The sequence below is a fragment of the Quercus robur genome, chromosome 8, assembly GCF_932294415.1.
Source record: "Quercus robur chromosome 8, dhQueRobu3.1, whole genome shotgun sequence".
Taxonomy (NCBI): domain Eukaryota; kingdom Viridiplantae; phylum Streptophyta; class Magnoliopsida; order Fagales; family Fagaceae; genus Quercus; species Quercus robur.
In genome coordinates, this window is record NC_065541.1 from 54,097,599 (window position 1) to 54,114,430 (window position 16,832).

General features: G+C 34.2%; 1 protein-coding gene and 2 pseudogenes across 1 annotated transcript; all 3 read right to left on the reverse strand.

The window, feature by feature from the left end:
* Nucleotides 1-171: 171 nt before the first annotated feature.
* On the reverse strand, nt 172-2,655 carry LOC126696487 (protein FAR1-RELATED SEQUENCE 11-like; annotated as a pseudogene).
* A 2,870-nt stretch (nt 2,656-5,525) lies between these two features.
* LOC126696488 (glyoxylate/hydroxypyruvate reductase HPR3-like) lies at nt 5,526-6,949 on the reverse strand (annotated as a pseudogene).
* A 4,227-nt stretch (nt 6,950-11,176) lies between these two features.
* On the reverse strand, nt 11,177-14,266 carry LOC126694040 (glyoxylate/hydroxypyruvate reductase HPR3-like). Its single transcript, XM_050390067.1, has 2 exons — nt 13,801-14,266; nt 11,177-11,740 (listed from the first exon to the last, which is right to left on the reverse strand). Exons 1-2 carry the CDS (start codon nt 14,260-14,262, stop codon nt 11,216-11,218), a joined length of 987 nt encoding a protein of 328 aa, XP_050246024.1. The 5' UTR covers nt 14,263-14,266; the 3' UTR covers nt 11,177-11,215.
* Between the last annotated feature and the right edge of the window lie 2,566 nt (nt 14,267-16,832).

Sequence of the window (16,832 nt, forward strand, 5' to 3'; positions counted from 1 at the left end):
GGGACATTAGATTTCAATTTTAGTGAAACACTATTATTTCTATGGAAAAAATTTCTATTTTTTCAAGAATGCATGATATTCATTGGCATAATATCGTCAAAATGATAATATAACACCGACAAAAATAAAAAGTTGACAAACATCATATTGGTGATTTTTTAAGCAAAAGACCTAACATTTCAAATAAAATATTGGGTTCAATCCCATATCTATTGAAGTACAATTTTTCATTTTCTTTGCACCATTTGAGGAAGTTGAGTTTTCCTTCTCCTTCTCCTTTTCCGGACATGTAGAGATGTTATGGCCAACATGCTTACAAAACCCACAAGTTCTCTTTTGCTTTCCCAATTCTTTTCCACCTTTCATTCTTTTTTGCTTTGGGCGACCTTTCGTCTTTGAGAGCGGAGGACAATGAACAAAACAATCTCCATCAATAGCATCATTAGCATTAACATCAACCATATTTTCCTTGTCCACTAAATTTTCATCACTCAACACTATCAATTCTTTTCCACCTAATGATGTTTCGTGACACCAACGTGGTGGAAGATACAAAGATGGAATTTTGTAACAATCTTTGTGAATGAATACACTAAGTGTGTGACGACAAAGTATACCCCAAAATTCAAAATTCTTGCAACTACAACTAGTCATCTCACCATCCCATAAGACCAAGTGCTTTTGACTAGTTTTTTCTTCATAATATTGCAACACAAATTCAATACCATTTTCTTGAAGCATCGAATATTGTGTGGCTCTTCCAAATTCCTCTTGAAAAATTTTGAAAGCATAGGGTGTCAACACACTATGTGCTTGTTCTTCTATTGGTGACAATGTTCTTAAAGAAGAACCTCTATATTTCTCCAACATTGTATCATGTGATTGTGTTTGCTCAATATCTTCAATGGCAAGGTCAACCTAAAATTACAAATTGTAAATAATTTAAAGACACATAAAGACTACAAATATTAACAAATAAAAAATAAATCAAATTCTACAATAAAAGGAAGCAACGATAAATAATGACTTACTTGTTCAATAAATTGCGTCAAGTATATGTGGGAACTAACAAACCATTTGATAAATGCATTTATACTTTCGGATCTTCCGGTTGTTGTCATTCCCCCAAAAAAATAGTCACGAAGGTAATATGATACCCAAAAAAGCTTGATTTAAAATAAACCACTTACATGCTTGTTAGTAAGCATGTCATATTTTGCCATTACTTGAGACCATTGATGCTCAAATTCTTCACATGAGTCTAACTTATATAGCTTGTAGAAATCCATGCACCAATTTGAATATTGACTACGAAGAATTACTGTAAACCAACCACTAAATTTAGCAGTAATGTGCCCTATACAAAAAGCATGTTTTGTGGATGACAATTCTTTTGATATTGCCTCTGTAATCCATGGATCTTGGTCTGTTAAAATTGTCTTAGGTGACTTCTTCATTAAATTTGCAAAAGTCTATTAATCAAATACAAAGTTATTAGCACATGAAAAAATATAGTAGGATATATACTATTAAACTACTAATTAATCAAATAAAATAGAAAAATAATTGCATAAGCTTACAAGATAATTAAATAATTTACGTACCTTCATTAACCATTGAAATGCACTAGTTGTTTCATTTCGAAAAAGTGCACAACCAAAGATAATTGTCTTTCCATGATTGTTGATACCAACAAAAATACCAAAAGGCATGTCATATGCATTTACTTTGTAAGTAGTATAAAAAACAACTACATCCCCATATTTTTGGTACCAATCAAAACAAGGAGTAGGCGCCCAAAAAATGGAGTAGGCGCCCAAAAAATATGCTCCAACCTACTTTCTTCATCAGTTGTATATGCATATTGAAATTTAGAATTCTTTTCCTTAGCAACTTTGCACAATTGTAAGAGACCCATAGCATCATTCATTGCATGCATTCTTCTCATTTTCACATAAAGGTTATGGATATCTCTTTTAAAAAATGGAAGATCTCCATGCTTCACACCTTTCTCAAGCTCCATAACACGTATTATTTGCCTAACCGAAAGTCCACCCTTTTTCAACAAGAGAATGCGATCTTATCTTCTTTAGTGATAACTCGATTGGCCGGAAGAAATCTTACTTCCGAAGGGGACAACAATTCAAGATTGTGATCTATAACAAACTTAGTGACATGCCATTCTCGTGGAAAAATGTCAAATGACTTTCGCAATGTGATTCTTAGATGAGCTTTGCATTCACATCTTGTAGATATCCTATTTCGTTGCTCCTTAGATGAATCCACTCTTTTTAATTGTTGTCTACCTTCTCGATGACAAAAGAAATCACGTCTTACATTTTCTCCATTTTTTGTGACAAAACGACCTTTTCAAATTGTAAAACCATATCGATTTGCATAATTTTTATAGAAAATGAAAGCCTCTTCTTCACTAAGAAAACATTAACCAACAAAAGGTTCAAACTCATTTTCTATTGAGTTAATATCTTCATTTTCTTCAATAACTCCTATTTCTTCCATTGGGTATTCATTCCAAACCACTAATTCCTCCCCACAAATGTCATTATTTTCTCCATCATTTGGAAGCTCATTTAAGTCAATACAATTCCTTGAAACACTTTGATAAATCTCACTTACAATTACAATATCATTCATTTGTTCTATGTTGTAACAAGGATAATAAAAAATTAAAATTAAAATCATATTCAACTATAAATGAAATATAAAATATAAATAAAAAAATAAATAAAATGGTATACCTTCTTGAGGTAATTCATTTAAGTCAAAACAACTCATTGGAACTAATTGGTGAATCTCACTTGCAACAAAATTCTCATCCATTGATTCTACAATAATTTAACAAAAATGATAAATAAATATTAACATCATATTTCAATATATTTGAAAAATAAATTAAGAACAAAAGAAATATATGTGCCTTATTTATAATTTCTTGAACACTATATTCTTGTAGACATTCTTTGATCATTCATTGAACTCTTCTCAACAAAAACTCTCATCCATTGATTCTACAATAATTTAACAAAAATGATAAATAAATATTAACATCATATTTCAATATATTTGAAATATAAATTAAGAACAAAAGAAATATATGTACCTTATTTATAATTTCTTGAACACTATATTTTTGTAGACATTCTTTGATCATTCATTGAACTCTTCTTTCTTTCTTGTGTTTTTGTTGAACATTGAAATCTTCTTTTAGTTTTTTCTATAATCTTGGTAAAGTGAAGTAGAGGAAAAAGTAAATATTGGTAAAGTAAGTATTGGTGGGAGATGAAATAGAAAATGGAGGGAAATGGTAAAAAGAACATTTTTGTCTTGTTAAAAAAATTTGAGGACAATTGGTCATTTTGTTTGGTTTGATCCGGCTTGTTAAAAAAATTGGAGGACAGATCCGGCTGACAGCAAAAAATTGGAGGACAGATCCGGGCTTATACAAAAAAATTGGAGACCATATTTGTCATTTTGTTTTGTAAGACAAAAAAAAAAGTACTCCTTGTACAAAATATTTCAATTTCCTAGGTAAAAGGCCACAACATCATTGGCATTACCGTGCACACGGTAACAAATGCTTCATCACCATCATTATGTGCCATATGTATGTATTTTTGTAGGATTTTGATCCTCTGTAGTCTGTGTGATTGATCTTGATCTTGCCTAATCTATATTTCAAAGGGTAATTTGCTTTTACTTTACAGAACCCAAAAAATATACTAAACAATAGAAAGCATTATTCATTAAATTAATCAATCAAAAGAGAATAACCTTAACGTTATTCTCTTTTGGTATCTTCCCATCTGATGTGATTTCTTCTTTTGTGTATTAAGATAAATGGGGAGAGCTTTTGTAGTCTTATTGCCACTAATTTAGCCATTTTGGTCTAGTTTAATGAAATTTCCCTTTATCCAAATAAAATAAAATAAATAACCTTAACGTTGTTTGTTGGGCGCTTTTTTTTTTTTTTTTCCCTAGTATCTTGGTCACTTAAAAACGATACCATGCATTGAAAATTTTCTCCTTCTCACATGGGTTGGATTCCCTATGCATTGGACCATATATATAAAGTCAACTTCCGTATAAGAGGGAAGAAACATACATTGATGCACGGTATACTTCCTTAAAAACCCCAACCATCTTGTCCCTCCATGTTTGAAGATGTTAATGGGCTAGTTTCCCTTAGGCCTCTACCTCCTTTTGTAATAAAGTCTCACTTTTACTTACCCAAAATAACAATAATAATAATAATACAACAAAACTACTAGCCTACTACACGAGAAATTATTGGTTCCTTCGGGAGGACCTCTAGCCAGCCAATAGAAAAGTGTCACGTGGCCATTTTTTTCTAATTCAGCTCCACATCAGCACTAACCCATTACCTTAACTCTAGTTAGCAACTAAAACCAAGGTTAAAACTAAAACAAACTCAGCAACCCAAACCTTCTCACCGTGTTAACCCAAAATCAATTTTGCAGCATCAATAACAACATTCAAATGCAAAACCATGAAACCCAACAACTAAAAGCCTCACAATCACAATCTAGAGTTAAAAACTAGGACTCAGGATATTAACCTCCCCACATTACAAATTCAAAAAAACTTAAAATATCTGTATGCCTTCATCTCATCAACCACATCCCTGTTAAGATTGAATGGGCATGAGTCTTAAAACCAAAACCCAAAATTCCCATGACCAACAAATTCGATACCAAAATTGATCGGAGCTTGTGGGCTTTGGGTCCTATCTTTGCTTCTCAGCAAAGATGCTGGTTGAGAGAGATTTCGACCTTATTGGGATGAAGGTAGACCTTGTCGCGAAAGAGAAGAATGACACTGGCTTCATCAAGAACCTGAGCGAAAGCGGCGGCCTCTTCGTTCAATCTAGCGACGCCCATGCTCTCGCACACTTGAATGAGCTTAGAGTATCCGATAACCTCTTTGCCTTCCATACCAAGCTTTCTCTTCAACGCTTCCACGTTCACCAATCTCATCAACCTTCTCACCTCCACGAACGACATTGCACTATTTTTATCTTTATCTTTATCATTATTGTTGTTGTTGCTGTCGCTATCGCTGATGTAGTAGCCACGGCTTAACACTTCTTTGAATTTCAATTTCATACAGAAAGAGGGGGAATTTCTTCTCTAGAGAGATATTAGGGAAATAGAGCTAGAGAGTCTTAGGGAGAGAGAAAGAAAGAGGCAGATGTGTTTGAGAGAAATTTTGATTTTGGCTTTGATTTTGTGTTTCCGGTTGTGGGTAGGTGGAGCTGAGTTTTAACCTTGGTTTGGTTAGTGCAATGGGTATATGTTACTTGTGTCTCACATATACCCGTTGTAGGGTGTAACTTCTCCTACTACACAAGCTGCAATGCAACATAATAATTAAAGTGTATTGATTCTCTCACACATGATATTAATGTACATTATGTAAATATCACTCATTTCATAATTTAAATGTGGATAATACAGACGTTGTGTGTGAGAACAATTACCGATTATTTAATCATCCATGACCTGAGAAAGTAAGAGTTTGTTGGAGAAGAATGCTTCCAAATTCCCTACCGCAATTTCACGCATACTCGTGAGGGTCTCATGAGTAAATGCATCTCTATGTGGCGACAACACGACATTATCCAAGGCAAAGAGCTCTTTAGGAACATTAGGCTCATTCTCAAATACATCCAAACCAGCACCTCCAATGTCGCCCTGCACCAAACACTGCACCATTTCCTTCTCATCAATAATAGCTCCTCGTCCAACGTTGATGATGACTCCCTCTTTTCCCAATGCCAATAAGACCTCCTTGTTAATCAGGTGGTGGGTTTGATCACTTAAGCAGTTAAGCCACCACAAATGACAAGGGCATCGCTGTTAGCTGAGAGTTCAACAACATTGGAATAGAAAGGGTATGAAAATGACTGTTTCTGCTTCCTTGAGTTGTACGAGATACTGCAGCCAAAAGCCTCAAGCCTTTTAGCAACTTCTTGGCCAATGCTCCAACAATCCCAATTCGTTTGCCTTTCAACTGTAATCATCAACATTTATTCTTGCATTAGACTACGTACAGATATATATCAATAATCGGAAAGATGATTGACATTATACTATGCACATCCCTAACACTGGCCCATTGCAAGCCAAAATCATAAGAAACGCAAAGCAAGGTTTCCAATGTGATCTTTTCATGATTTGTTTGTATTACAGACGTAATAGGAAATAAAATATAGTCCTTCTATTGGATTACTTGTAATACTAGCCGCATTATGTGTGTTTAAAGGGTGTTTTTATTATTATTATTATAATAAAAATAACATTTTTATTGTCAGCAGTTTTAGTTTAAGTATAAAATGAGTAGATTTCATTTAAGTACTATTGGTAAAACCTCTTGTTATTAAATAAAGGATTTGGTTTCCACTAATACTAAAAACCAATTGGTATTTCATTGTTTCAATGTTCTTTTATACCCAACGGCATGCCACCATTACCTTTAAACTGTCTTGGTCACTTCATTCACTTTTGAGTGTTAACAAATGCTTAGTTACTTTATTAATTACAAGTACCATGCATTCAAATATGAACTGTTAACAAATTAAGGAACAACTTGTTTTGCTAGCCCAAAGTCCTTGCATAACATATCGATCAGCAGCCGAAATTTTCCTAAGCACGTCAATGAACAATCCAACAGCCAAATCGGCGACGTCGCAAGAAGCCACACTTCCGACATTGGCCACCGCAACTCCCCAGCTGCGACACTCGGACAAGTCAATGTGGTTGAGGCCGGCAGTGGGGGTGACAACAAGGCGCAGTGAGGGAAGGAGGCAGAGGAGGTCAACGTTGATAGGGAAACGGCCACAGCTTAGCATGGTTTGTACGTTACGTGCATGGGCGCTCAAGAATTGGTCTAGTGGGAGTGGTGACTCCATGTTTTCAAGAAATGGAACTTGTGTGAGTATTGGGATTGGTAAAGAGAGAAAGAATCTGGTGGACGAACAACCAAGACTTGTGGGAGATCGAGGTGAATCAGGTGATTATAAATAATTCCATGTGCCATTAATTGGTGGTTTAGAGCCTTGAGTTAGGGAGTAAAGAAAAAGAAATAATAAGACGGTGTTTGGTTTAGAGATAACTCAGATTTCAGTTCTCAATATTCATTTCTCATCCCTCAAAACTCTAATCCATTTCTATCTCTATTTTTCTCATAACTCACAAAGGGCATGTGTTTGGTTCTTCAGATGCAAATGAAGATATGTTCAGAGGAGGAAGTAAAGAAAGAGTAAATGAAAAGTATAAATGGAAAGTCAGATTGGTGAGGTTTGGGTCCATGGAGTAATGACAGGTTTTTTTTTACTTTGGTGTAAACTCTTAGTCAAAAAGCCAACAGTGTAGTAAGCAATTTGCCAGTCATCTTAGAGCACTCATAATAAGGTTGATAAATAGTCATTTTAGCAACCAAAACACCAAAAACATACACTATAGTAAAAAAGCTAAAGCTAAAAAATTTTGAGTGATTGCTACAGAGATAGCAGCCCACTGTAGCTGGATGGTATAACAAAAACTATTTTTTTGTTTCCCACATGCTCACAAAGCACTTCACACACACGTAGGTTTGTTTTCTCTCTTTTCTTTTTCTTTCTCCTTTGTCACTTCTCCTCTACTCTCTCCTCTCAGCTCCGACCCCGGCCCATGTGAAATTGGATTGTGGACATCGGCGTTGAGGTGGCATCGGCGTGGAGATCGGATTTGTGGGTTTGGGTTGCCTATTTTGTGATTTGTGAGGTGTCGTCGTGCTCAGATTCATGGGTTTGGCTTGGCCGTGCTCTAATGGCTTGATTGTGGGTCTACTTGTGGCTTGTTGCTAGTGGGTTTTGGTTGTGTTTGTATCGGTGGTGCCAGTTTTAATGGTGGATTTTGTCTTAGTGGTGTTTTTCAGCGGCAGTGGGTTGCTAGGTTTCTCAATGTCAGTGGGTTGCTGGGTTTTGTCTCAGTGGATCTTGGCAGTTTGGGTTTTGTTGTGGTGGGTTGTTGATAACGTGGTTGTCGTTGTGGTTGTAACTGTGGACTTGTTTTGGGTTTTTTTTTTTTTTTTTTTTTTTTTTGCTGTGGGTTGTGCTGCCACGGTGATGGTGGTGGTGGAAGGGTTGCGGTGACTGGTTGCTTTGAATATTTATGGAGGAAGTTTTAATTTATTTTAATAAGTTGTTTATATTATTTTAATGAAATGACTGTCAAAATAGAGTCTTTTTTGTTGGGTGTGTGTTGTTAAAATAAATAAAGGCGAAAACATTATTTTAGTTCCTACATTTTGTAGTCACAATTAATTTGATCCCTACATTTTAAGAACAGTCAATTTGGTCCATGTTATTTTCAACTTACAATCAATTTGGTCCCTACCGTTAAATCACTAACGGAAAATGCCTAAGTGGCAAACCGTTAACACAATTGACATGTCTAATATTAAAAAATTAAATGAAATACTGATGTGCCTTAATTTCAACAGCCAACCAGCGCTTAGTTGGCAAACAAAAGCCAAGTCAACGTTTAAAAATACTTTTCTTTTATTGTACGAATTTCTTTCCTTTCTTAATTTCGGCCTTTAATATTCTTACAATTTTTTTAACCAATCAAAATTTTATTTTTATTTTCTCAATTTTATTTCTCCTTTTACAATTGCTAACCAAATAGAATTTCCTTTTAATTCCCTTCTTGCAATTTCTTTGTAACCGAACACTAATCTAGTCCAAAAATCATAGACCTAGATTTACTACAACCAAATTGTCCAGCACCACAAATCTACTACAGAGCTCAAATGCCACTATGGCAGCTTGCAAGTGCATGTTAAAAATACCCATTTTACAACTTTGATCACTCAACACAAACAAACCTAAAGTCAAGCCATTGTAGTGTAATGGAGACCCAAAGACATAGACATAATGAGAAAGATTTGAAAAGCAAACCCACATAGCCATGGAAGTGGAGGGGTCATCGAAGAAGAAGATAGCAACGCAGACTTTGAGCTCAAAAAACATACCCAATCCCTTTAGCTTTTCGAACCCGACCACAGAATGGTTCACCAACTAATTGCCTTCGTATGGCGTGGAGCTCAAAACCCATATCGAGACCACTGATCGGAGATGTCAGAGAAGTCGTGATCGATCTGTGTTGAATCTGGGTTTGGAGAAGCTGGGCCTAGTGGATCTAGATTTCGGGTTTTGTATGAATATGGGATTTGGCTTCTTCAGCCATGAATCAGAGAGAACAAAAGATTAATGAGAGAGAGATAAGCTTAGAGATGAGAAGAAGGAAAATCAAGATAAAAGAAAAATGCATGAAGGAAAAACAAGATAAGCTTAGATGGGATGTGGCATATTCTAATTTCCAAGGAAAGGAATTCATACGATAAAAGAAAAAAAAAAATTAAGCGTTGATGTGGGTTTTATTTGCCAACTAAGTTGAGTTGGCTGTTGAAATTAAGACACGTCAGTATTTCATTTAATTTTTTAATATTAGACTTGTCAATTGTGTTAACGGTTTGTCACGTAGGTATTTTTCATTAGTGATTTAACGGTAGGGACCAAATTGATTGTAAGTTGAAAATAATAGGAATCAAATTTGTAAAATGTAGGGACCAAATTAATTGTGACCTCAAAATATAAGAACTAAAATAGTGTTTTTTTTCTTGGGGGGGGGGGCGGGGGGGAGGCGGGGGGGGGCCCTCAGTTTGCCAATATGATCGATTCCTATATGACTCAAGAGTCAAGACTTAGTGGGGCGGCTACCTTTTACTGTATGTTTGGTTTAAGGGTTGGGAATGGAAGAGAAGAGAAAAAGGGTAAAGGAAAAGGAAAAATGTGGGCCTACGTAATAAGTTTTAAAAAAATTTAGCTTTTTTTTTTTTTTTTTTTGAGCTATCCAAATAGCGGATTTTTTTTATTTAATTTTTTTTTTAGAAAGAAGTAAGTCAATTTTATTCAACTAAATTTGATTGGAATACAACATCTAAATCACTAGGTAGATCAGCAGCGGAAAAAAAAATTTAATTTCTCTTTCTTTCTCTCATCTTCCTCTCAAACCAAACAGTGTTAGTCCCGTGTTTAAATGAACCTTGAGTAGGCATTTTTTTTAATATAATATATATATATATATATATTTTAAGTTTTGATGTCTTGCTAAAATAAACTTTTGAACATCTAAACTTTTTTTTTTTTTAAGTCTAACTAAAATGAGCTTGAATATGGCCCTCTTTGACAATCTATTCTTATGGATAAAATTATAATTAATTTATAATTTATTATTAAATTTGTGAGTGGTGTAGCAGAATTTGAATTTGCTTTTAATTATTTATTTGTTAAGTGAGGGGGCATGGGCTAGTCAGTTAGTGGGTAGTAGATGTTAACATTAAAAGACAATTAAATAATATTTAGATAACGGATGATTCTATAAATAAATAGACAAGGTGCGTGGGATAGGAGAGTGATCGAGTGAAGACAAAAGCAAATGCTAACACAATAATTTTTTTAATACAATTATAAAAACCAATAGTTGTTAAAGTTAAATTGAATTATTATTAAAGATTGTAAAGAGTAAAGGCATAAACTAATAGATAAAAGAATTATAAGCAGTAATAATTAAATTTCACTTAGCTTTTACTTTAGAGAACCCAAAAATAAAAATACTAAAAAAATAAAAACTTAAATTCATAAAATTATTCAATTAAAATACAACAAGATTCTCAAAAAGAAAAAAATCAATCAAAATACAACGTTGTATTTTGTTAACAAAGCCTCCGTGACTACTAGGCCTTTTTTTTTTTTTTTTTTTTTTTTTTTTTTTTTTTTTTGTATGACTTGGCCTCTTAGTAATCATCCATTTCATCTCTCCCTTCCTATGTTTTTTTATGATGTTAATGGCCCGGTTCTCCTTAGGCTTCTGCCTCCTTCGAGCCCCCTTTAATAAAATTAAAATCTCACTCCTACTTGCCGAACAAAATAAATATATTTACAAAGCCAACTAGCAACAAAAACATCTAAAAAAATGCCTACTATAGATAGGCTACAATGAAACATAATTATTTAAGTGTATACACCCTGGATTGTACATTACATAAATATCACTTATTTTATAATTTAAATGTGAACATCATAAAAATGTGGACACTATAGCCATTGTATGTGAGAATAATTACCGATTATTTAATTATCCATGACTTGAGAAAGTAAGGGTTTGTTCAAGAAGAATGCTTCCAAATTCCCTACCGCAAGTTCACGCATACTTGCGAGAGTCTCATGAGTAAATGCAGCTCTATGTGGCGACAGTACAACATTATCCAAGGCAAAGAGCTCTTTAGGAACATTAGGCTCGTTCTCAAACACATCCAAACCAGCACCTCCTATGTCGCCTTGCACCAAACACTGCACCATTTCCTTCTCATCAATAATGGCTCCTCGCCCAACATTGATGATGACTCCCTCTTTTCCCAGTGCCAATAAGACCTCCTTGTTAATTAGGTGGTGGGTTTGATCACTTAAACCACAGCAAATGACAAGGGCATCGCTGTTAGTTGCAAGTTCAAAAACACTGGAATAGAAAGGATATGAAAATGACGGTTTCTGCTTTCTTGAGTTGTACGAGATACTGCAGCCAAAAGCCTCAAGCCTTGTAGCAACTTCTTGGCCAATGCTTCCTAGTCCAATAATCCCAATTCGCTTGCCTTTCAACTGTAATCATCAGCATTTATTCTTGCATTAGACTATAGATAACAGTAAACGGAAAGGTGATTGACATTATACCATGCACATCCTAGTTGGAAATTTTTTAGTGAATAAATAAGTTTATACAACAAATAATAACTCGAATAATTTAAAAAAAAAAAACATAAAATAAAAAGAGAAGTTTAGAACGATCTCACAATGCCATAGAATCATGTTGTGAAAGCGTTATCTTTAAAAGTTGATTTGTACCACCCAAAGTAAAACTTAATGCGATTAGTTCTCTTGGCCAAACAATCCACCAGAATTAGATTATAGCGTCAACCTTCATGATAGACGTATTTCCACTCACGGAGGTTCAAGAACAACCTTCTAATACTGCCTTTCCTTTTCTTTTTCTTTTTTTTTTCTTTTTTTTTTTATAAATAATATTGTCTTTCCTTAAAACAAATAAAACTATAGAAAAATATACGAGAGAGAAAGAGAATAGAATCGAAATTGTATATTTGGAAAATATAAAGTAAAACAAAGGACTTATAGGAAAGGGTGTTGTAATGGTATTATATAAGTTATTCATAACAATAATGGTCTACAGTTATTGGTTACTAATAAACCATAAAGTCCCAACGGCTAGTTTACTCATAATTGCACAACAACTATTTTATTCTTTATTGCCAAACAACTAGAAAATAAATTATAATAATAATAAAAATATTTGAAATAGAGACTCACACCAACATCCCTAGCTAACACCGGCATGTTATAGGTCGAAATCATAAGAAAGGAAGGTTTCCAATGTGATCTTTTCATGATTTGTTTGTATTACAGACGTAATAGGAAATAAAATATAGTCCTTCTATTGGATTAATTGCAATACTAGCCCCTTCAACTGCATCGAAAGTGAGTTTAGTGGGTGTTATTATTTTTTATAAAAATAAAATTTCTATTGTCAATAGTTCTATTTTAAGTATGAAATGTGTGAATTACATTTAACTCAATTTGATAAAGTCTCATATTAATTGAATAAAAGATTTAAAATTCACTGACACCAAAAATTTATTGGTATTTTCAAAAGTTCAAAACCTATGACTTTTATACCAAACAACATGCCACCACTTATCTTTAAACAGTCCCGTTGGTCACTCCACTCACTTTCGAGTTTTTTTTTTTTTTTTTGATAATCCACTTTCGAGTTAGTTAACAAATGTTTAGTTACTTTATTAATTACAAGTTCCATGTATTCAAATATGAACAGTTAATAAATTAAAGAACAATTTGTGTTTTGAGATTAGCTTCTTGACCTCTCCTATTTTTCAAAGGGTCGTTGAGACCCCTGAAGTTCTCCAAGATAGGGGGGGTTGGAGTGAAAAGCCTACAAGAGTGTTTTTGTGTTCTTCAACCTGCTTTGACCTAGCACTTTTTCGGCTTAAGAGATAAATGGCTAAAAGAAAAAAATTCCCTCGCCCCCCCCCCCCCCCCCCCCCAAAAAAAGTCCCCTGATCATGTTTTTGTTTATTTTATTTCTTTTTTGTAAAATTCGTTCTTATATTTGATAAAATTTTGGATCATTTATTGTTTTGAAAACTTCATTGATTTCATTGTGGTTTTTTTTTTTTTTTTTTTTTTTGAAAATGAAAATTTTAATAATTTCATACCAAATATGCATGAAAATAGCTAAAATTTACGCTAAGAAATATCATTACCAAGTTATAGCTTTTTATAAGAGAAAAAAAAGTTATTTTTTGATATTTTTGTACATATCTAATATCAAACTAACTAGACAACTATAATATATTTATAAAAGTTTTCAAAATGACTATATATCTAATATCAAACAAACTCTGCATATGTATACACACGTGTGTGTATATATATATATCACTAATACAAATAGAGAAACCCTTGCACATGTAAACTGTAAAGCCCTACGAATTAGATAGGTGTCTTAAGCCATCGAATCAAGTTCGAGTTCAATTTTTGCCATATCACTAAAGCTGGAGAAATCATAAAACGAGCATCAAAATTGTGACATCTTAAAATATAGAGATCAAATAGAGACAAATGAACACCTTAGAACCGAGAGGAATAGGATAACTTGTTTTGCTAGCCCCAAGCCCTTGCTTAACATATCGATCAGCAACTGAAATTTTCCTAAGCACGTCAATGAGCAATCCAACAGCCAAATCGGCGACGTCGCAAGAAGCCACGCTTCCGGCATAGGCCACCGCAACTCCCCGGCGGCGACACTCGGACAAGTCAATGTGGTTGAGGCCGGAACTGGGGGTGACAACAAGGCGCAGTGAGGGAAGGTGGCAGAGGAGGTCAGCTTTGATAGGGGAAATGCCACAGCTTAGCATGGCTTGCACATTACGCGCGTGGGTGCTCAAGAATTGGTCTAGCGTTAGTGATGTCTCCCACGCTTTCAAGAAATGGAACTTGTGTGAGTATTGTGATTGGTAAAGAGAGAAAGATTCCGGTGGACGAACAACCAAGACTCGTGGGAGGTGACTATGAATAATTCCATGAGCCATTGGCGGTTTAGAGCTTTGAGATAGGAAAGAATGAAAAGAAGAATAGGAAATAAAAAGTACAAGTTCTTTGCCACACAAGCGTAAGTACAGGACTTCCGGAAGATCTAAATGTTTCGGGTAATATCCGATTCTTCATGGGTAGAGCTTAATCGGGTAGGGTATGAATATTACCCAAATTGTTCGGATAGGGTAGAGCTTAATCGGGTAGGGTATGGATATTACCCGAATTGTTCGGATAGGGTATGGATATTATTCAAACCCAACCCGTAAAAAAAAAAAAAAAAAAAAAAAAAAAAAAAAAACCCAAAACCTCTCTCACCATCACTCACACTCTCTCTGCCTCTCCAGACCAGAGCTATTAACCTACTTTCTTATCTTCCCAACCCATCCAAGCACATCTCTTGGTCAGTCATAGCAGCACTGATCCACCACGTCTGTAAATCGCTGATCTTGGTCGCCATCGACAACTCGTCGTTCTTGTTGTTGCGGAGTGCCGAATCGGCTTCTTCTACTTCTATTTCCACACAACACTCATCGTCTTTTCTCGATCTTTTCGGATCTGACCTGGACCCGTCTCGATCGGTAATCTCGTTCTCGTCCGCCTCCACGACCATCAGGTCCTGGTTTGGGTCAAGATTCGGATCCGTCATTTTGAACAACGATCCCTTCGCTGTCGAGTGGTTGACCCCACAGAGAGTCGAAAACGTTGTTTGCGACGCGCGGTTGACTTCCACGGAGAGTGGTTGAACGTTGTTTGCGCTGTCGAGTGGTTCTCTGAATTTGTAAATTCCATATTTGGATCTAAAAGAAAGAGAAAGAGAGATATTCAGAGCTTTGTTTTTTCTTTTTTAAGATTGGTTTGTTTTTCCTTTTTTTAAGGATCGGTTAGTTTTTAGTTTTTACGTTAAAATGTTTTGGATTAAAAAAAAAAATTAAATGGGTTTTGGGTAGGATATGGATATTCATGGATAATATATTCGGGTAAGATTCGGGTATGGATACTAATGGGTATTGATAATTGGATATCCATGGGCAAACTTTTCGGGTAGGGTATGGGTATACCCGATCCATACCCTACCCATGGCCATCCCTGATCTGTATTATTGAAACAGACAACGTTTTACAGCTCAGAGTGTATTTTGCATCTTTCTGAGCTACATAATTGCTCTACAACGACGTTTTATTTCTTTTTTTTTTTTTTTTTTTTTCCGAATTTCTTTTCAATCATTTTTTGTAGAAATTGTCGGTGGTGGACAATAAATAATAGAGTTTTACTAACTTAAGGGCATGTAAAAGTATACCATTTTAAGAAATTTTTTATGAAAAAAAAAAAAAAATAACTAACTTATTAGACAGTTTTTTTCAATTTTTCATATAAAGTTTCATAAAATAGATGATTAACCGGACCCAAAATAATACAATAGGTTTATATCTCCACCATTCACAACTCTCTCCATAGCAAATTATTACAAAAGTTGTGATATTTTTTGTGACATTATCATTTTTCATAATTTTTCTTCCATAAGAGGATAAAAAGCCGCTGTCATAATTATAATTATTTTACCAAGTGTTATCTCATCACAATATATAGCATCTACTTTCTTCATTTTTAATACTAAAAATAAAAATATAGAATGAATAATATTAGTATAAATTTACAAGTAGCAACAATGCATATTTACACAATTTTAGCTTATTTGATATGGGTAATTTTTGGATAAAAATATGTAAATTTGACAATTTTTTTTAATTATAAACCTTCTGATGTTTATCCTTTTCTTTTTTCCATATCTAAATAATTTTAGCTTATTTGATATGGGTGATTTTTGAATGAAAATGTGTAAATTTGACATTTTTTTATATTATAAACCTATTGATGTTTACCCTTTTTTTTTTTGGCTCAATATGCTAATATAATTGATTCCTATGTGGCTCAAGACTTACTGAATTTATCTCTTCTCAATCAAATTACAGGAGTAATGTGCTCGTTTGGAATTAAGATCATGTGCAATATTCTAAGTATTCAATGGCTAAAATTGAGAGTTGAAAAAAATGCCTAAGATTGAAAATTGAAAAAAAAAAAAACCTTAAATCTTACTATTGAATAAAAATAAATAAAGAATAAAAAAGAAGTAAAAAATTGAAAATGTAAAAAAGTTTTGTAGAAGGTAGAGAGGTATTGCCTAGATCTCAATCCTCTACCACCTCATATGTGAAAGGGATTGGAATCCGTTTCAAAATTATAAACTTTTTTTTTACTCAAATTTTTTTTTTTTTTAACTTTTTTGAGTTCTTTAATTCAATGATATCAAAAAGTTCACTTTGTAATATCAAAAAAAAAAAAAAAGTTAACTTTGTTAAGATAATGAGGTGATGGCTTAGTGTGTGGGCTTAGTAGTGTAGCTGATGTGCTAACAGCTGGCTCGGCAGCTGGTGTGTGCATGTGCCTAACAGCTGTGTGTGATGTGCTAACAATTGGCTCGGCAACTGGTGTGTGCATGTGCCTAAAAGCTGTGTGTGACGTGCCTACAGTGTGATGAGGTGTGCCTATTGTGGTGATGAGGCATGCA